Here is a 22,019-nt window from a genome sequence, read left to right as displayed (position 1 = left end):
GGATGTTTGTAGAATGTTACGATTGATGATTCGAAATTGTGATCTGTAGAATTTCCTCCAGAACCCAAACGAGGAACAATGTATGGACGGGTCACCTCCACTTTATTTCTGTTTTATAGAATATTGACGACAGCTCAAACCTTCATATTCTGCACAATATCTCATTGCGGATAGGCAGCCACATGGAGAGTCACTGATCATGTGACGGAACGCATCGGAGGAGGGGGCCGCTAGACGACGTCATTACGCCGGAAGTGTGAGTTTGGCCATTTTAGATGCTACTCCAGAAATATGCATCCTGAAGGGGCCATATACTATTGGAATGGAGATGCCAACAAGCCATCAGTCTGGTGCACTGGATGGTACAGGAGCCCCGTCCTTCGGAATGTTTTTAATAAACAATATCAGGTTCCTCTGATACGGCGCCAGGAGATCTTTGTTGTTTCATTTTCCCCTGATTTGGTTGGAGTGTGAGTGACGCACACCTATTACAAGTGAATTGGAGGAATATTGCCAGTTATTCCACCCGGAGTGTTGGGAATGCGTCTCTGACCTTACCTTTGTGTGGGTCAAACCTGGAGGTAAGCATTGGAAGGCGATGGATGGGTCACTGTGGTGGAGAACATCAGCAACTGTACATGGAGCACGTATGACACATGCATGTCACAAAAGACGATATTTTGAAGAAAGAAATTTCTCGCTGGATATTTTGGGACTTTTGATGAATTTTGCAGTTGTTTATATTAGTTTTATGTGTTCACATGCGGTTTTTATAGTATTTATTTAGTTTATAGGGGGATATGAATGACTGAGCTCTGTAGTTACAAGGGGGGTTGGGAATCATTGCACTGTATCCAGTCATATCAGCACTTATATCGCTAGTTGTGTTTGATGCATTTGCATGCGTTTGTCTTTTTATGAAAAAAAAGTATTTGCACATTTATATTGGATTATACACATTTTAGTTGCGCTACAACAGTGAGGAGCTGCAACATAATATATACGGTTATTGATATATATTTGGGTTAGCGCAGAGGTTTCCATTTGTTTGGTTTGTTAGATGCATGGAGTATGCTGTGTTCTATAACACTCTCTGAAGAATCCACTGACAACACAAGCGGCTGGGTAATGAACAGATCCTCATCTGATCAACAGAGGTGTAGACATGTCATTGATCCTCACCTAATCTTCAAAGGTCTAGACACACCATTGATCCTCACCTCATTTACTAAAGTCTAGGCACACCATTGATCCTCACCTCATCTACAGAGGTCTAGACACACCATTGATCCTCACATGATCAACAAAGGTCTAGACACACCATTGATCCTCACCTCATCTACAAAGTTCTAGACACACCATTGATCCTCACCTCATCTACAAAGTTCTAGACACACCATTGATTCTCACCTCATCTGCAAAGTTCTAGACACACCATTGATCCTCACCTCATCTACAAAGGTCTAGACACACCATTGATCCTCACCTCATCTACAAAGATCTAGACACACCATTGATCCTCACCTCATCTACAGAGGTCTAGACACACCATTGATCCTCACCTCATCTACAAAGATCTAGACACACCATTGATCCTCACCTCATCTACAGAGGTCTAGACACACCATTGATCCTCACCTCATCTACAGAGGTCTAGACACACCATTGATCCTCACCTCATCTACAGAGGTCTAGACACACCATTGATCCTCACCTGATCTACAGATTTCTAGACACACCATTGATTCTCACCTCATCTACAAAGGTCTAGACACACCATTGATCCTCACCTGATCTACAAAGTTCTAGACACACCATTGATCCTCACCTCATCTACAAAGGTCTAGACACACCATTGATCCTCACCTCATCTACAGAGGTCTAGACACACCATTGATTCTCACCTCATCTACAAAGTTCTAGACACACCATTGATCCTCACCTCATCTACAGAGGTCTAGACACACCATTGATCCTCACCTCATCTACAAAGGTCTAGACACACCATTGATCCTCACCTCATCTACAGAGGTCTAGACACACCATTGATCCTCACCTCATCTACAAAGTTCTAGACACAGCATTGATCCTCACCTCATCTACAAAGGTCTGCAAACACCACTGATCTTCACTGGTCTACAAAGGTCTAGACATGTCATTGCTCTTTACCTAATCTACAGAGGCCTAGACACCTCATTGATCCTCACCTAAACTTCAAAGGTCTAGACGCAGCATTGATTCTCACCTGATCTACAAAGTTCTAGACACAGCCTTGATTCTCACCTCATCTACTAAAGTCTAGGCACACCATTGATCCTCACATGATTTACAAAGGTCTAGACACAGCAGTGATCCTCACCTCATCTACAAAATTCTAGACACACCATTGATCCTCACCTGATATACAAAGTTCTAGACATACCATTGATTCTCACCTCATCTACAAAGTTCTAGATACTTTATTGATCCTCACCTAATCTACAAAGGTCTAGACACACCATTGATTCTCACCTCATCTACAAAGTTCTAGATACATAATTGATCCTCACCTCATCTACAAAGGTCTAGACACACCATTGATCCTCACCTCATCTACAGAGGTCTAGACACACCATTAATCCTCACCTCATCTACTGAGGTCTAGACACACCATTGATCCTTACCTCATCTACAAAGGTCTAGACATGTCATTGATCCTCACCTCATCTACAAAGTTCTAGACACACCATTGATTCTCACCTCATCTGCAAAGTTCTAGACACACCATTGATTCTCACCTCATCTACAAAGTTCTAGACACACCATTGATCCTCACCTCATCTACAAAGTTCTAGACACACCATTGATCCTCACCTCATCTACAGAGGTCTAGACACACCATTGATCCTCACCTCATCTACAGAGGTCTAGACACAGCATTGATCCTCACCTGATATACAAAGTTCTAGACACAGCATTGATCCTCAGTGATGCTGCAAAACTTCCCTTCATCATAATAAATAAAACTCTTTGTGAGGTAGGCGCACATGTGTGCTACTGCTGGATTGAAGAGGACAGACAGTTCACAGTCCACAGTCCCTAGTTCCTAGTTCACAGTCCATATTCTCTAGTTCCTAGTTCACAGTCTACAGTCCACAGTCCCTGGTGCCTAGTCCACAGTACACATCCCATAATCCATTGCCCCTAGTTCCTAGTCCATAGTCCCTGGTTCCTAGTAAACAGTACACAATCCATAGTCCCTGGTTCCTAGTCCACAGTACACAATCCATAGTCCATCTCAGGAACTATAACAGAGGGTGGCTACGGTCCTACACACGGGGGCCATGGAGAAGAGTGTAGTCACCCTGTAATAGGAAGTTAGATCACAGCAGCAATAAGTACGAAATGTGTAGATTTGGGGACTGGGAACCATAGAAGGGACTGAGATCAGAACACAGACTGGAATATTATCGTATTTTCGAGTTTGGTGTCACCTGAAGGAATGGTGTCATGGCTGCTATGTGGGAGGAGCTGCTGAAGATGCCATTGTCCTGGCTCCATGCTGATCCCCCGGGTTCAGTGATTTTTAGTAAAGCTTTACAGATCCGATTATCGGCCGTCTGGGGCGGGGCAGCCAAGCAGACAGCATTTTCAGGAGATGCGGTCTTCTTACTCCTCCAGGAGAAGTGATCTCTGTGAATGGAGGAGGGTCCTCGTCCTTTCTGGACACAATTCACAGTCTGGGGACAATCTCTGACCTTAAATTTGTAGAATTAATCGTCTGACACCTCAGAATCACCTTCACATCAAGCCCAGAAATGTCTCATATTCCATCTCACCGATCATTAGATGTGGCGGCTGCATTAGTTTTCTTTTTTTTAGTCTTTTTCTACTGTATTTTCACCTGGTGACCTGTCCAGTAACACACCTCCTGTATTAGAGCGCCCCCACTCTGGATGAAGGAGCACGGGGGGCACCTTTGGACAGCAGCATTGTCAGTCTGGGGGAGGGGAGTATTCGATGGACTAGCAGATTTACATACACTAACACATCGAAGCCAAACTCCAGATCACTGTTGCAGTAACAGTACTTCACTCCAGATCACACTTTATAATCAGTTACAGGAACAGTTTTCTTCCTGTTGGGATGAAGGTTTTCCATCAATAAATAAAAGCTGATCGTTGTAAGCCCCCCTGTCAGTGGGAAATGGTTTGTCCCAACCCTCTAAATGCTACATGTGCAGAACAGCTGGTTCTTTAAAAAAAAACAACAGACTTGCTGGCAGGATCACCAGGTAAAAATAAAAGAAAACCTAAAAAAAGAAAACAAATGCAGCCATCACACCTAAGAAGTGGTAAGCTGCAATATAATAAATGTCTGATTTTGGGTTTAAATATTCAATTCATGGAAATTCGTATTTGTTACAAATTCCCCGGAAGCCTATTGGATATTGAAGGTGATCACAGACATGGGCGGAGATTACCTTCCCTTTAAATTCTTTCAGGTTCAATAGACAATAATCAATGATCAATGATCGATCTGAATGACGACACTGAGAGCACAACGTTGGGAGAAAATTCCGAGATTGAGGAGAAGGTGAATGAAAAGGTCGGAATTCCCATCTCTTCCAATAACCAATAAAAGATTCTCCTTCACCTCCAACTATGAAATGGTCAGAAAGTTAGTAAATACATATCTCTGGGGGGAGGAGCAGCCCCCCACTGTGCGGGATCACAAGTCCCAGCATGCCTTGCGGTGGAGATTGCATGTCGCCCCCCAGACCCCTGTACTGGTGATGTGTCAGTTCTTAGGTCCTACCTGGTGGTGGAGATTGCATGTTGCCCCCCAGACCCCTGTACTGGTGAAGTGTCAGCTCTTAGGTCCTACCTGGCGGTGAAGATTGCATGTCGCCCCCCAGACCCCTGTACTGGTGAAGTGTCAGCTCTTAGGTCCCACCTGGTGGTGGAGATTGCATGTTGCCCCCCCAGACCCCTGTACTGGTGAAGTGTCAGCTCTTAGGTTCTGCCTGGCGGTGGAGATTGCATGTCGCCCCCCAGACCCCTGTACTGGTGGAGTGTCAGCTCTTAGGTCCTACCTGGCGGTGGAGATTGCATGTTGCCCCCCCAGACCCCTGTACTGGTGAAGTGTAAGCTCTTAGGTTCTGCCTGGCGGTGGAGATTGCATGTTGCCCCCCAGACCCCTTTACTGGGGAAGTGTCAGCTCTTAGGTCCTACCTGGTGGTGGAGATTGCATGTTGCCCCCCAGACCCCTGTACTGGTGAAGTGTCAGCTCTTAGGTCCTACCTGGCGGTGGAGATTGCATGACACCCCCCCAGACCCCTGTACTGGTGAAGTGTAAGCTCTTAGGTCCTACCTGGTGGTGGAGATTGCATGTTGCCCCCCAGACCCCTGTACTGGTGAAGTGTCAGCTCTTAGGTCCTACCTGGTGGTGCAGATTCCATATTGCCCCCCAGACCCCTGTACTGGTGAAGTGTCAGCTCTTAGGTCCTACCTGGCAGTGGAGATTTCATGTTGCCCCCCAGACCCCTGTACTGGTGAAGTGTCAGCTCTTAGGTCCTACCTGGCAGTGGAGATTGCATGTCGCCCCTCCCAGACCCCTGTACTGGTGAAGTGTCAGCTCTTAGGTCCTACCTGGCGGTGGAGATTGCATGTTGCCCCCCAGACCCCTGTACTGGTGAAGTGTAAGCTCTTAGGTCCTGCCTGGTGGTGGAGATTGCATGCTGCCCCCCCCCCAGACCCCTGTACTGGTGAAGTGTCAGCTCTTAGGTCCTACCTGGTGGTGGAGATTGCATGTCGCCCCCCAGACCCCTGTACTGGTGAAGTGTCAGCTCTTAGGTCCTACCTGGTGGTGGAGATTGCATGCTGCCCCCCCCCCCAGACCCCTGTACTGGTGAAGTGTCAGCTCTTAGGTCCTACCTGGCGGTGGAGATTGCATGTTGCCCCCCCCCCAGACTGTTGTACTGGTGAAGTGTCAGCTCTTAGGTCCTACCTGGTGGTGGAGATTGCATGCTGCCCCCCCAGACCCCTATACTGGTGAAGTGTCAGCTCTTAGGTCCTACCTGGCGGTGGAAATTGCATGTTGCCCCCCAGACCCCTGTACTGGTGAAGTGTCAGCTCTTAGGTCCTACCTGGCGGTGGAGATTGCATGTCGCCCCCCAGACCCCTTTACTGGGGAAGTGTCAGCTCTTAGGTCCTACCTGGCGGTGGAGATTGCATAACGTCCCCCAGACCCCTGTACTGGTGAAGTGTCAGCTCTTAGGTCCTACCTGGCGGTGGAGATTGCATGTTCCCCCCAGACCCCTGTACTGGTGAAGTGTCAGTTCTTAGGTCCTACCTGGTGGTGGAGATTACATATCGCCCCCCCAGACCCCTGTACTGGTGAAGTGTCAGCTCTTAGGTCTCACCTGGTGGTGGAGATTACATATCGCCCCCCCCCCCCCCAGACCCCTGTACTGGTGAAGTGTCAGTTCTTAGGTCCTACCTGGCGGTGGAGATTGCATGTTGCCCCTCCCAGACCCCTGTACTGGTGAAGTGTCAGCTCTTAGGTCCAACCTGGCGGTGGAGATTGCATAACTCCCCCCAGACCCCTGTACTGGTGAAGTGTAAGCTCTTAGGTCCTACCTGGCGGTGGAGATTGCATGTTGCCCCCCAGACCCCTGTACTGGTGAAGTGTAAGCTCTTAGGTCCCACCTGGCGGTGGAGATTGCATAACTCCCCCCAGACCCCTGTACTGGTGAAGTGTAAGCTCTTAGGTCCTACTTGGTGGTGGAGATTGCATGTTGCCCCCCCAGACCCCTGTACTGGTGAAGTGTCAGCTCTTAGGTCCTACCTGGCGGTGGAGATTGCATGTTGCCCCCCAGACCCCTGTACTGGTGAAGTGTAAGCTCTTAGGTCCTACTTGGTGGTGGAGATTGCATGTTGCCCCCCAGACCCCTGTACTGGTGAAGTGTAAGCTCTTAGGTCCTACTTGGTGGTGGAGATTGCATGTTGCCCCCCAGACCCCTGTACTGGTGAAGTGTCAGCTCTTAGGTCCTACCTGGCGGTGGAGATTGCATGTTGCCCCCCAGACCCCTGTACTGGTGAAGTGTAAGCTCTTAGGTCCCACCTGGCGGTGGAGATTGCATAACTCCCCCCAGACCCCTGTACTGGTGAAGTGTAAGCTCTTAGGTCCTACTTGGTGGTGGAGATTGCATGTTGCCCCCCCAGACCCCTGTACTGGTGAAGTGTCAGCTCTTAGGTCCTACCTGGCGGTGGAGATTGCATGTTGCCCCCCAGACCCCTGTACTGGTGAAGTGTAAGCTCTTAGGTCCTACTTGGTGGTGGAGATTGCATGTTGCCCCCCAGACCCCTGTACTGGTGAAGTGTCAGCTCTTAGGTCCTACCTGGCGGTGGAGATTGCATGTTGCCCCCCAGACCCCTGTACTGGTGAAGTGTCAGCTCTTAGGTCCTACCTGGCGGTGGAGATTGCATGTTGCCCCCCAGACCCCTGTACTGGTGAAGTGTCAGCTCTTAGGTCCTACTTGGTGGTGGAGATTGCATGTTGCCCCCCAGACCCCTGTACTGGTGAAGTGTCAGCTCTTAGGTCCTACCTGGTGGTGGAGATTGCATGTTGCCCCCCAGACCCCTGTACTGGTGAAGTGTCAGCTCTTAGGTCCTACCTGGCGGTGGAGATTGCATGTTGCCCCCCAGACCCCTGTACTGGTGAAGTGTAAGCTCTTAGGTCCTACTTGGTGGTGGAGATTGCATGTTGCCCCCCAGACCCCTGTACTGGTGAAGTGTCAGCTCTTAGGTCCTACCTGGTGGTGGAGATTGCATGTTGCCCCCCAGACCCCTGTACTGGTGAAGTGTCAGCTCTTAGGTCCTACCTGGCGGTGGAGATTGCATGTTGCCCCCCAGACCCCTGTACTGGTGAAGTGTCAGCTCTTAGGTCCTACCTGGCGGTGGAGATTGCATGTTGCCCCCCCCCCAGACCCCTGTACTGGTGGAGTGTCAGCTCTTAGGTCCTACCTGGCGGTGGAGATTGCATGTTGCCCCCCCGTCCTCTCCTCTGATGAATGAAGTTTCTCTTCTCCGACTGCACAGCTTAATGAACAGATTAGAGAATTTCAAGTGCTTTACAATGAAGAGGGGCTTAGAGAGTGAGGTCAGAGCAAAGCTGGGCCACGGACCACCTCCGACTCACATCACCTATTCATGGTCATTAATATCCCCACACAGTATTCATATATATCTTGTAGGTGGGACTGATACCCCCATACTGTGTACTTCAGGAATGTCGGTGTACTTCTGTATATGAGGGGCCACCTCCGACTCTGCACCTATTCATGGTCATTATCATCACTATATTCATATGTGTGGGACACTCCGTGTAGATAGGACTGATACCCCCATACTGTGCCCAATGTCGGAGTATTTCTATATATGAGGGGCCACCTCCCACTCTGCACCTATTCATGGTCATTATCATCACTATGTTCATGTACTGGGGCCCCTCCATGTAGGTAGGATCAATATCCCCATACTGTGCCCAATGTCGGAGTATTTCTATATATGAGGGGCCACCTCCCACTCTGCACCTATTCATGGTCATTATTATCACTATGTTCATGTACTGGGGCCCCTCCATGTAGGTAGGATCAATATCTCCATACTGTGCCTAATATTACACCAATGTCAGTGTATTATGTATGAGAAACAGAATCTAGGGGACCCCATGTATTCCAGGACCCACCATGTACGTCAATCCCTCTACCTGCGCTGTTCAAAACTAGAATTCCTATAACACGCTGATTGGTCATCAACCCACACAGCAGATCTGCCACCGGGAACAAGTCTGGATCTGGGCCCGTAGGAGTCATTTGGTCTGTTATATCTAAAACTACGACAATGGAGTCCAATTTAAATATAGAGCCCATAAAACTTAAAGATGAAAAGACTGTAAAATGGCGGCCTCACCTCTTCTCTTCCTCTGTATGGACCCTCACATGGCCAAGCCTTCTTCTCTATGGCTGAAACCGGTCTGAGGTCTTTATGAGTTGACTGTCTATAGAGTACCATACATAATAGAAAGAATGTTCTCTACAGTCAAAGCTCTACTACTCATAGAGGAGATGGTCATTATGGAGGAGGGGAGTTGGTCATTATAGATGAGAGGAGATGATCATTATAGAGAAGAGGAGATGGTTGGTATTGAGGAGAGGAGATGGTTGGTATTGAGAAGAGGAGATGGTTGGTATGGAGGAGAGGAGATGGTCAGTATAGAGAAGAGGGGATGGTCAGTATAGAGAAGAGGGAAAGGTCAGTATAGAGGAGAGGAGATGGTCAGTGTAGAGGAGAGGAGGTGGTTGGTATAGAGCAGTGGTTCTCAACCTTTCTAATGCCGCGACCCCTTAATACAGTTCCTCATGTTGTGGTGACCCCCAACCATAAAATTATTTTCGTTGCTACTTCATAACTGTAATTTTGCAGTAGGAGGAATAGTGCCACGTCATTGGTGTCAGTGGGAGGAATAGTGCCCCGTCATTGGTGTCAGTGGGAGGAATAGTGCCCCGTCATTGGTGTCAGTGGGAGGAATAGTGCCCCGTCATTGGTGTCAGTGGGAGGAATAGTGCCCCGTCATTGGTGTCAGTGGGAGGAATAGTGCCTCGTCATTGGTATCAGTGGGAGGAATAGTGCCCCGTCATTGGTGTCAGTGGGAGGAATAGTGCCCCGTCATTGGTGTCAGTGGGAGGAATAGAGCCCCATCATTGGTGTCAGTGGGAGGAATAGTGCCCCGTCATTGGTGTCAGTGGGAGGAATAGAGCCCCATCATTGGTGTCAGTGGGAGGAATAATGCCCCATCATCTGTGTCAGTGGGAGGAATAGTGTCCCATCATCGGTATCAGTGGGAGGAATAGTGCCCCATCATCGGTGTCAGTGGGAGGAATAGTGTCCCATCATTGGTGTCAGTGGGAGGAATAGTGCTCCATCATCGGTATCAGTGGGAGGAATAGTGCCTCATCATTGGTGTCAGTAGGAGGAATAGTGCCTCATCATTGGTGTCAGTGGAAGGAATAGTGCTCCATCATTGGTATCAGTGGGAGGAATAGTGCCCCATCATTGGTGTCGGTGGGAGGAATAGTGCCCCATCATAGGTGTCAGTGGGAGGAATAGTGCCCCATCATTGATGTCAGTGGGAGGAATAGTGTCCCATCATCGGTATCAGTGGGAGGAATAGTGCCCCATCATTGGTATCAGTGGGAGGAATAGTGCCTCATCATTGGTGTCAGTAGGAGGAATAGTGCCTCATCATTGGTGTCAGTGGAAGGAATAGTGCTCCATCATTGGTGTCAGTGGGAGGAATAGTGCCCCATCATTGGTGTCAGTGGGGGGAATAGTGTCCCATCATTGGTGTCAGTAGGAGGAATAGTGCCTCATCATTGGTGTCAGTGGAAGGAATAGTGCTCCATCATTGGTATCAGTGGGAGGAATAGTGCCCCATCATTGGTGTCGGTGGGAGGAATAGTGCCCCATCATAGGTGTCAGTGGGAGGAGGAATAGTGTCCCATCATCGGTATCAATGGGAGGAATAGTGCCCCATCATTGGTATCAGTGGGAGGAATAGTGCCCCATCATAGGTGTCAGTGGGAGGAGGAATAGTGCCCCATCATTGGTGTCAGTGGGGGGAATAGTGCCCCATCATTGGTATCAGTGGGGGGAGGAATAGTGCCCCATCATAGGTGTCAGTGGGGGGAGGAATAGTGCCCCATCCTTGGTGTCAGTGGGGGGAGGAATAGTGCCCCATCCTTGGTGTCAGTGGGGGGAGGAATAGTGCCCCATCCTTGGTGTCAGTGGGGGGAGGAATAGTGCCCCATCCTTGGTGTCAGTGGGGGGAGGAATAGTGCCCCATCCTTGGTGTCAGTGGGGGGAGGAATACTGCCCCATCGTTGGTGTCAGTGGGGGGAGGAATACTGCCCCATCCTTGGTGTCAGTGGGGGGAGGAATTGTGCCCCATCCTTGGTGTCAGTGGGGGGATGAATTGTGCCCCATCCTTGGTGTCAGTGGGGGGAGGAATTGTGCCCCATCGTTGGTGTCAGTGGGGGGAGGAATCGTGCCTCATCCTTGGTGTCAGTGGGGGAGGAATAGTGCCCCATCGTTGGTGTCAGTGGGGGAGGAATAGTGCCCCATCGTTGGTGTCAGTGGGAGGAATAGTGCCCCATCGTTGGTGTCAGTGGGAGGAATAGTGCCCCATCGTTGGTGTCAGTGGGAGGAATAGTGCCCCATCGTTGGTGTCAGTGGGGGGAATAGTGCCCCATCGTTGGTGTCAGTGGGAGGAATAGTGTCCCATCGTTGGTATTAGTGACACCAATGATGGGGCACTATTCCCACTGACACCAATGATACTTACCTTGCAGACCCCTGCTCCAGCCTGGGCTCGCTCGCTCCCTCCCTCTCCCATGGTACCGACACTTACCTGTCAGCTGTCTTCCTTCTCCGGCCGCTCTCCTCCTCTTCACTCGCTCGATCTTCGCGGTGCCGCTCGGCTCCTCCTCTCCAAGCTCCACCTCCTTGCCAGTGATTGGCCGCCTGTGTGCCTCTCCTGAGCTACAGTGCCGGCGGCCAATCACAGGCGAGGATTGATCTCGAGGTGTGTCCAGATGACAGGGACGGCATGTCATCCCGCCCACACCTGGAGACGGCGGCGGCGGCGGCGAGGAGCGGTGTCTCGGTTCCTAAGACCATCGGAAATATGTGTTTTCCGATGGTCTTAGGCGACCCCTGTGGAAGCGTCGTTCGACCCCCAAAGGGGTCGCGACCCCCAGGTTGAGAACCGCTGGTATAGAGGAAGGGAGATATCTGGTATAGAAGAGGGGAAATGGTCGGTATAGAGAGCCAGGAGAGCTGAGAGCCAGGAAAGCCCAGAGAGTTAGAAGAGCCCAGAGAATCAGAAGGAGGGGAGATGGTCAGTGTAGAGGAGAGGGGACGGTCGCTATTGAGGAGAGGAGATGGTCAGTATAGAGGAGGGGAGATGGTCAGTATTGAGGAGAGTATAGAGGAGGGGAGATGGCTGGTATGGAGAAGAGGGGTTGGTCAGTATAGAGGAGAGGAGATGGTTGAAGATGGTTGGTATAGAGGAGGGGAGATGGTCGGTATAGAGGAGGGGAGATGGTCGGTATAGAGGAGGGGAGATATCTGGTAGAGAGGAGGGGAAATGGTCAGTATAGAGAGCCAGGAGAGCCTAGAGAGCCAGGAGATCCCAGAGAGCTAGGTGAGTCCAGAGAGCCAGGAGATCCCAAAGAGCTAGGTGAGCCCAGAGAGTTAGGAGAGCCCAGAGAGTTAGGAGAGCCCAGAGAGCTAGGAAAGCCCAGAGAGTTAGGAGATCCCAGAGAGCCAGGAGATCCCAAAGAGCTAGGTGAGCCCAGAGAGTTAGGAGAGCCCAGAGAGCCAGGAGATCCCAAAGAGCTAGGTGAGCCCAGAGAGTTAGGAGATCCCAGAGAGTTAGGAGAGCCCAGAGAATCAGAAGGAGGGGAGATGGTCAGTGTAGAGGAGAGGGGACGGTCGTTATTGAGGAGATGGTCAGTATAGAGAAGAGGGGATGGTCAGTATTGAGGAGAGGAGATGGTCAGTATAGAGGAGAGGGGATGGTCAGTGTAGAGGAGAGGAGGTGGTTGGTATAGAGGAAGGGAGATATCTGGTAGAGAGGAGGGGAAATGGTCAGTATAGAGAGCCAGGAGAGCCTAGAGAGCCAGGAGATCCCAGAGAGCTAGGTGAGCCCAGAGAGTTAGGAGAGCCCAGAGAGTTAGGAGATCCCAGAGAGTTAGGAGAGCCCAGAGAATCAGAAGGAGGGGAGATGGTCAGTGTAGAGGAGAGGGGACGGTCGTTATTGAGGAGATGGTCAGTATAGAGGAGGGGAGATGGTCAGTATTGAGGAGAGTATAGAGGAGGGGAGATGGCTGGTATGGAGAAGAGGGGTTGTTCGGTATAGAGGAGATGGTTGGTATAGAGGAGGGGAGATAGTCAGTATAGAGGGGATGGTCAGTGTAGAGGAGAGGGGACGGTCATTATTGAGGAGAGGAGATGGTCAGTATTGAGTAGAGTATAGAGGAGGGGAGACGGTTGGTATGGAGGAGGGGAGATGTTCAATATAGAGAGGAGATGGTCAGTATAGAGGAGGGGAGATGGTCGGTATAGAGGAGAGGAGATGGTCAGTATAGAGGAGAGGAGATGGTCAGTATAGAGGAGAGGAGATGGTCAGTATAGAGGAGAGGAGATGGTCGGTATAGAGGAGAGGAGATGGTCAGTATAGAGGAGAGGAGATGGTCAGTATAGAGGAGAGGAGATGGTCAGTATTGAGGGGAGATGGTCAGTATTGAGGGGAGATGGTCAGTATTGAGGAGAGGAGATGGTCGGTATAGAGGAGGGGAGATGTTCAATATAGAGAGGAGATGGTCAGTATAGAGGAGGGGAGATGGTTGGTATAGAGGAGAGGAGATGGTCAGTATAGAGGAGAGGAGATGGTCAGTATAGAGGAGAGGAGATGGTCAGTATTGAGGGGAGATGGTCAGTATTGAGGGGAGATGGTCAGTATTGAGGAGAGGAGATGGTCGGTATAGAGGAGGGGAGATGTTCAATATAGAGAGGAGATGGTCAGTATAGAGGAGGGGAGATGGTTGGTATAGAGGAGAGGAGATGGTCAGTATAGAGGAGAGGAGATGGTCAGTATAGAGGAGAGGAGATGGTCAGTATTGAGGGGAGATGGTCAGTATTGAGGGGAGATGGTCAGTATTGAGGGGAGATGGTCAGTATTGAGGAGAGGAGATGGTCAGTATTGAGGGGAGATGGTCAGTATTGAGGGGAGATGGTCAGTATTGAGGAGAGGAGATGGTCGGTATAGAGGAGGGGAGATGTTCAATATAGAGAGGAGATGGTCAGTATAGAGGAGGGGAGATGGTTGGTATAGAGGAGAGGAGATGGTCAGTATAGAGGAGAGGAGATGGTCAGTATAGAGGAGAGGAGATGGTCAGTATTGAGGGGAGATGGTCAGTATTGAGGGGAGATGGTCAGTATTGAGGGGAGATGGTCAGTATTGAGGGGAGATGGTCAGTATTGAGGGGAGATGGTCAGTATTGAGGAGAGGAGATGGTCAGTATTGAGGGGAGATGGTCAGTATTGAGGGGAGATGGTCAGTATTGAGGGGAGATGGTCAGTATAGAGGAGGGGAGATGACTAGTATAGGAGGGACATGGTCCGTATAGAGGAGGGGAGATGGTTGGTATAGAGGAGGGGAGATGGTTGGTATAGAGGAGAGGAAATGGTCAGTAATATAGAGAGCAAGGAAAGCCTAGAGAGCCAGGAAAGCCCAAAGAGCAAGGAGAGCCCAGAGAGCAAGGAGAGCCTAGAGAGCCAGGAGAGCCCAGAGAGCCAGGAGATCCCAGAGAGCCAGGAGAGCCCAGAGAGTCCAGACAGTGCAGAGAGCCAGGAGATCCCAGAGAGCCAGGAGACCCCAGAGAGTCAGGAGATCCCAGAGAGCCAGGAGACCCCAGAGAGTCAGGAGATCCCAGAGAGCCATGAGAGCTCAGAGACTCAGAAGTGCCCAGAGACTCAGAAGTGCCCAGAGATCCAGAAGAGCCCAGAGAGTCAGGAGAGCCCAGAGATCTGAGAGAGGGACACAGGAACACAGAGGTGCTGCATGAGATGGTCTGAGGAACCAGCGATCCAAAATTTAATGCCTGAGCAGCATCTCTGCAAAAGAGAGCCAGGTGGCTTGGTATTATTTTTCATTTTGTGTGTTGATGGTGGAATCCCCTTCGTGGGCATCTGTGTTTCCTGTTGAACTTTGAGTTTGTTTAATAAAAGCGCGCTGACACGCCGTAAAACAAATATGGACCAAAAATGCTTCTATCACTGAGCTAACAGCATCAATGTCACTATATAGATCATTAAACGTTTTACCTGCCAAACAATTTGTCATTATGAGTAATCAGCTTTGTAATCCGGGTACCCCTGATAGACACCACAGCCAGATCCTAACCACCACATCCCACAGCTTGGTAACAAAACACGCCCTCAGCCTGCTCATTGGACAACGAAGGAGCAGCAACTCACTGGTGAGGTCATCTTTCTGCTCTCTGCCAGCACATTGGTTCCTAGTGCTGGTCCAGCCTCTATAGAGTGCTGCTCTGTAGTAGATTCTGAGACAACATGAAAAAATGAATGTAGCCCCCCCGGGTTGTCAGTGGAGTCATAGCCGGATTGTATGTATTCCAGTACGGTAAATACTTTATATGTGGAGTTCCTCTTTACATGTCTTTATGAAGGAAATCACTTTCCAGGTGCCCCCCATGTTCGATTTCATATAAAACAGAGACCTCCCATGGGGTGAATAGTGACCGACAGCCGACTTTCTGAGAGCTGACTGGTTGCTATGGGTTACCACACTCTTTATTTAGGTCTTTAGCTTACTAAAAAGGTATGAGTGAGTCCCAGCTTGGACTATGTATATACCCTACTTGGCCGATGCCCCATGGAAGCTGGAAATTACTGTATAGACACCACTACTACACTACTACACAGCTACTACATTGCTACTTCACCTGTACTATTCTTCTACTACTCCTTTACTACTCCTCTATTACACCACTACTACACAGCTACTACATTGCTACTACACCTGTACTACTCTTCTACTACTCCTTTACTACTCCTCTATTACACCACTACTACACAGCTACTACATTGCTACTACACCTGTACTACTCTTCTACTACTTCTTTACTACTCCTCTATTACACCACCACTACACAGCTACTACATTGCTACTACACCTGTACTACTCTTCTACTACTCCTTTACTACTCCTCTATTACACCACTACTACACAGCTACTACATTGCTACTACACCTGTACTACTCTTCTACTACTTCTTTACTACTCCTCTATTACACCACCACTACACAGCTACTACATTGCTACTACACCTGTACTACTCTTCTACTACTCCTTTACTACTCCTCTATTACACCACTACTACACAGCTACTACATTGCTACTTCACCTGTACTACTCTTCTACTACTCCTTTACTACTCCTCTATTACACCACTACTACACAGCTACTACATTGCTACTACACCTGTACTACTCTTCTACTACTCCTTTACTACTCCTCTATTACACCACTACTACACAGCTACTACATTGCTACTACACCTGTACTACTCTTCTACTACTTCTTTACTACTCCTCTATTACACCACCACTACACAGCTACTACATTGCTACTACACCTGTACTACTCTTCTACTACTCCTTTACTACTCCTCTATTACACCACTACTACACAGCTACTACATTGCTACTACACCTGTACTACTCTTCTACTACTTCTTTACTACTCCTCTATTACACCACCACTACACAGCTACTACATTGCTACTACACCTGTACTACTCTTCTACTACTCCTTTACTACTCCTCTATTACACCACTACTACACAGCTACTACATTGCTACTACACCTGTACTACTCTTCTACTACTTCTTTACTACTCCTCTATTACACCACCACTACACAGCTACTACATTGCTACTACACCTGTACTACTCTTCTACTACTCCTTTACTACTCCTCTATTACACCACTACTACACAGCTACTACATTGCTACTACACCTGTACTACTCTTCTACTACTTCTTTACTACTCCTCTATTACACCACCACTACACAGCTACTACATTGCTACTACACCTGTACTACTCTTCTACTACTCCTTTACTACTCCTCTATTACACCACTACTACACAGCTACTACATTGCTACTACACCTGTACTACTCTTCTACTACTTCTTTACTACTCCTCTATTACACCACCACTACACAGCTACTACATTGCTACTACACCTGTACTACTCTTCTACTACTCCTTTACTACTCCTCTATTACACCACTACTACACAGCTACTACATTGCTACTACACCTGTACTACTCTTCTACTACTCCTTTACTACTCCTCTATTACACCACTACTACACAGCTACTACATTGCTACTACACCTGTACTACTCTTCTACTACTCCTTTACTACTCCTCTATTACACCACCACTACACCACATGCCACCTCTACTACACCACTACTCCATCATTACTACGCTTCTACTAGAGTGATCTCCTTTTTCTTCCAGTATAACGATACTTGAAAAAACTGAGCTGCATGGTCGAGTGGCCAGACAGAAGCTGTTATGATCCGCCAGGTGGTGCCTCAGGCTGCCAACTGAAAGACCTACCCAGAGCGTGGGGTCTAAGCCCGGGCTGTGCTTTCACCAGGGCCCCTGATGGTGGGGATGGACTTGAAACAGTCCCAGACCAGGTCACGACCTCTGAGCAGGCCCACCAGTGGCTGAGGAGACCTCCGGGGACGTATGCAGGTACCGAGAGAGCCAGATGGGAAGAGGATGGCGGCCCCAGCAGGGTGGTAACGGATCGGGGTCCCGTGGGGGTAAGCGGGGTACAGAATCGGCGGGCAAAGAGTAGTCGGGTCACACGCAGGATCAGCAGGGTAAGTCAGTCCGTAGAATGGTCAGGGCAATCCGGGTCAATCACAGGGGCAGGCAGCGTAGTCAGGGCAATCCGGGTCAATCACAGGGGCAGGCAGCGTAGTCAGGGCAATCCGGGTCAATCACAAGGGCAGGCAGCGTAGTCAGGGCAATCCGGGTCAATCACAGGAGCAGGCAGCATAGTCAGGGTCAATCAGGGTCACTAGACGGGTGCAGGCAGCATAGTCAGGGCAATCCGGGTCAATCACAGGGGCAGGCAGCGTAGTCAGGGCAATCCGGGTCAATCACAGGAGCAGGCAGCGTAGTCAGGGCAATCCGGGTCAATCACAGGAGCAGGCAGAGTAGTCAGGGCAATCCGGGTCAATCACAGGGGCAGGCAGCGTAGTCAGGGCAATCCGGGTCAATCACAAGGGCAGGCAGCGTAGTCAGGGCAATCCGGGTCAATCACAGGGGCAGGCAGCGTAGTCAGGGCAATCCGGGTCAATCACAAGGGCAGGCAGCGTAGTCAGGGCAATCCGGGTCAATCACAGGGGCAGGCAGCGTAGTCAGGGCAATCCGGGTCAATCACAGGAGCAGGCAGAGTAGTCAGGGCAATCCGGGTCAATCACAGGAGCAGGCAGCATAGTCAGGGTCAATCAGGGTCACTAGACGGGTGCAGGCAGCATAGTCAGGGCAATCCGGGTCAATCACAGGAGCAGGCAGCGTAGTCAGGGTCAATCAGGGTCACTAGACGGGTGCAGGCAGCATAGTCAGGGCAATCCGGGTCAATCACAGGAGCAGGCAGAGTAGTCAGGGCAATCCGGGTCAATCACAGGAGCAGGCAGCATAGTCAGGGTCAATCAGGGTCACTAGACGGGTGCAGGCAGCATAGTCAGGGCAATCCGGGTCAATCACAGGGGCAGGCAGCGTAGTCAGGGCAATCCGGGTCAATCACAGGGGCAGGCAGCGTAGTCAGGGTCAATCAGGGTCACTAGACGGGTGCAGGAACTCAGGATCACAGATAGACCTTGCGTCAATCAGTGACAGTGCAGGGCATCTTTAAATAGTGCGCCCTGCACTGTCGTTGGCCGGTTAGGACGCGCCCCCGGCTGTCATTGGACGCCTGAGGCGTGCCCGCGGCTCCTACTGCGCATGCGCGGCGTCCTGTCAGCCGCGGCTCGCCGGGACCTAGTGCCTGTGTCCCGGCGTGATCTGCCGCCAGTGCGCATGCGCGGAGGAAGGCACCGCGATCCCGGATTCCGGAGCCGCGATCCCTGACAGAAGCCTTTACTGCACTAATGCCACAAGAAAGCCCGGTTACAACATGTCTGACAACACCTTGACACGCCTCACTGGGCTTTCTTGTGGCATTGGTGCAGTAAAGGCTTCTTTCTGGCCACTCGACCATGCAGCTCAGTTTTGTTCAAGTATTGTGCTCCTTGAAACAACCACACTATCTTTTTCCAGAGCAGCCTGGATTTCTCCTGAGGTCACCTGTGGGGGTTTTTTCTTTGTATCCAATTGTTCTGGCAGTTGTGGCCACAATTTTTCTTGGTCTACCTGACCTTGGCTCAGTATTAAGATATCCTCGTATTTTCCTCTTCCTAATATGTGATTGAACAGCACTGATTGGCATATTCAAGGCTTTGGACATCTTTTTATATCCTTTTCCATTATAAAGTTCCATTACCTTGTTACGCAGGACTTTTGACAGTTCTTTCCTGCTCCCCATGGCTCAGTATCTAGCCTAGTCAGTGCATCCATGTGAGAGCGAACCGACTCACTGACTATTTATACACTGACACTAATTGTAATGTAAGAAGTCACAGATGTGGGGAATGAACCTTTAATTGCCATGGTAACCTGTGTGTGTCACCTTGTGTGTCTGTACCAAAGCCGAACATTCCAGGGGGCGGAGACTCCTGATCCAGGGGGCGGAGACTCCTGATCCAGGGGGCGGGGACTTCTGTTATCATTATGATTTATAAAGGAGCCAAACAACTCTGTGAGCACAAATGGCGTCATGTCATCACCATCCTTCAATAAAAGACAGTTTTGTGGCAGATCCGTCACATTTTCACCATCAATGCCGATATTTCCCCGTTTCTGCCAGAGGAGGGAGACTTTGGAGCACAACCGTATGATATAAACTTTACGAGGATTCCAGTGTCCCTCCTGTCCTGGAATTCCACACCCCGGCCTCATGAGCCCCTCCGCCCCCCATAGATCTATGTAAACGGGTAAATGTGGAAGACGTACCGGTTCTGCTGATGTTGTAGTTGTCGTTGTCGTAGCTGAGCCGCCCCCCTTCATCGCTCTCCGAATGTTCGTCTTTTTCATGCTTCTCGTTCTCGCTGCTTCTGTCCCGGCTGGACAAGGACCGTCTTCGGCGCCTCTTCCTCCTGTAGCTCCGCGGGGCGGGCACCCCGATGTAGATGGAGTGATAATCTGCAGACGGAAGACAATCTTACTGTATATACCGTGATAGTCATGGAAACCCACCACAATGGGGGGAACCCTTCACACCTACCATCCTCATCCTCATATCTCTTCCTGTAGGGAGTGACATCATCATCCATCATATCCTCAGAGCTGAAAGACAATCAACATATGAAACGTTATCCAATATTGAAGAATCATGTATGACACCCTCCATCATGTGTGACACCCTCCATCATGTATGACACCCTCCATCATGTGTGACACCCTCCATCATGTGTGACACCCTCCATCATGTATGACACCCTCCATCATGTGTGACACCCTCCATCATGTATGACACCCTCCATCATGTATGACACCCTCCATCATGTGTGACACCCTCCATCATGTATGACACCCTCCATCATGTGTGACACCCTCCATCATGTGTGACACCCTCCATCATGTATGACACCCTCCATCATGTGTGACACCCTCCATCATGTGTGACACCCTCCATCATGTATGACACCCTCCATCATGTGTGACACCCTCCATCATGTATGACACCCTCCATCATGTGTGACACCCTCCATCATGTATGACACCCTCCATCATGTGTGACACCCTCCATCATGTATGACACCCTCCATCATGTGTGACACCCTCCATCATGTGTGACACCCTCCATCATGTGTGACACCCTCCATCATGTGTGACACCCTCCATCATGTATGACACCCTCCATCATGTATGACACCCTCCATCATGTGTGACACCCTCCATCATGTATGACACCCTCCATCATGTATGACACCCTCCAGGCTGCTCATTTCCAGAGATGTTGTGTTGTCACTTCTCTGCTACTAAAACGTCTCCAAAGAAAAAAAGGAACCTGCAAAGACTCTTCATACTGACCTACCTCTGTGGTGGGTGGTAAGTCCTCACTTCAAGATCTAGAACAGGGGTCTCCAAACTTATCAAACAGAAGACCAGTTTACTGTATTCAGACTTTAGCGGGGCCGGGCCCAGCACCAATGAGAATAAACATGGCCTCAGGCTTTGTGGTCAGTGGGAGGGGTAGTGCCCCATCATTGGTGTCAGTGTGAGGAATAGTGCCCCATCATTGGTGTTAGTGGGAGGAATAGTGCCCCATCATTGGTGTCAGTGGGAGGAATAGTGCCCCATCATTGGTGTCAGTGGGAGGGGTAGTGCCCCATCATTGGTGTCAGTGGGAGGAATAGTGCCCCATCATTGGTGTCAGTGGGAGGAATAGTGTCCCATCATTGGTGTCAGTGGGAGGAATAATGCCCCATCATTGGTATTAGTGGGAGGAATAGTGTCCCATCATTGGTGTCAGTGGGGGGAATAGTGTCCCATCATTGGTGTCAGTGGGAGGAATAGTGCCCCATCATTGGTGTCAGTGGGAGGAATAGTGCCCCATCATTGGTATCAGTGGGAGGGGTAGTGCCCCATCATTGGTGTCAGTGGGAGGAATAGTGCCCCATCATTGGTGTCAGTGGGAGGAATAGTGCCCCATCATTGGTGTCAGTGGGAGGAATAGTGCCCCATCATTGGTATCAGTGGGAGGGGTAGTGCCCCATCATTGGTGTCAGTGGGAGGAATAGTGCCCCATCATTGGTGTCAGTGGGAGGAATAGTGTCCCATCATTGGTGTCAGTGGGAGGAATAGTGCCCCATCATTGGTGTCAGTGGGAGGAATAGTGCCCCATCATTGGTGTCAGTGGGAGGAATAGTGTCCCATCATTGGTGTCAGTGGGGGGAATAGTGACCCATCATTGGTGTCAGTGGGAGGAATAGTGCCCCATCTTTGGTGTCAGTGGGAGGAATAGTGCCCCATCATTGGTGTCAGTGGGAGGAATAGTGCCCCATCATTGGTGTCAGTGGGAGGAATAGTGCCCCATCATTGGTATTAGTGGGAGGAATAGTGTCCCATCATTGGTGTCAGTGGGGGGAATAGTGCCCCGTCATTGGTGTCAGTGGGAGATTTAGTACCCCTTCATTGGTGTCAGTGGAAGAAATAGTGCCCCATTGTTGGTGTAAGTTGGAGGAATAGTACCTCAT

General features: G+C 49.9%; 1 protein-coding gene across 4 annotated transcripts in view; it reads right to left on the bottom strand.

Moving 5' to 3' along the window:
- The window catches only part of SLC4A5 (solute carrier family 4 member 5), a 169,952-nt gene that overhangs the window by 128,275 nt on the left and 19,658 nt on the right, over positions 1 to 22,019 (bottom strand). For all 4 annotated transcript variants that reach the window (XM_089662644.1, XM_089662648.1, XM_089662647.1 and 1 more), the window contains exons 2-3: positions 20,045 to 20,106; positions 19,774 to 19,962 (exon numbers count right to left, since the gene is read on the bottom strand). In XM_089662644.1, the coding sequence (XP_089518770.1) occupies positions 19,774 to 19,962; positions 20,045 to 20,096 (241 nt within the window). In that variant the 5' untranslated portion in view covers positions 20,097 to 20,106. The remainder of the gene's footprint in view (positions 1 to 19,773; positions 19,963 to 20,044; positions 20,107 to 22,019) is intronic.

The sequence above is a fragment of the Staurois parvus genome, unplaced genomic scaffold (assembly GCF_062004578.1).
Source record: "Staurois parvus isolate SC_StPar_1 unplaced genomic scaffold, SC_StPar_1.0 ptg001509l, whole genome shotgun sequence".
NCBI classification, from domain to species: domain Eukaryota; kingdom Metazoa; phylum Chordata; class Amphibia; order Anura; family Ranidae; genus Staurois; species Staurois parvus.
Note: the sequence above shows the minus strand (reverse complement) of the source record. Positions and strands in the feature narration are given on the sequence as shown.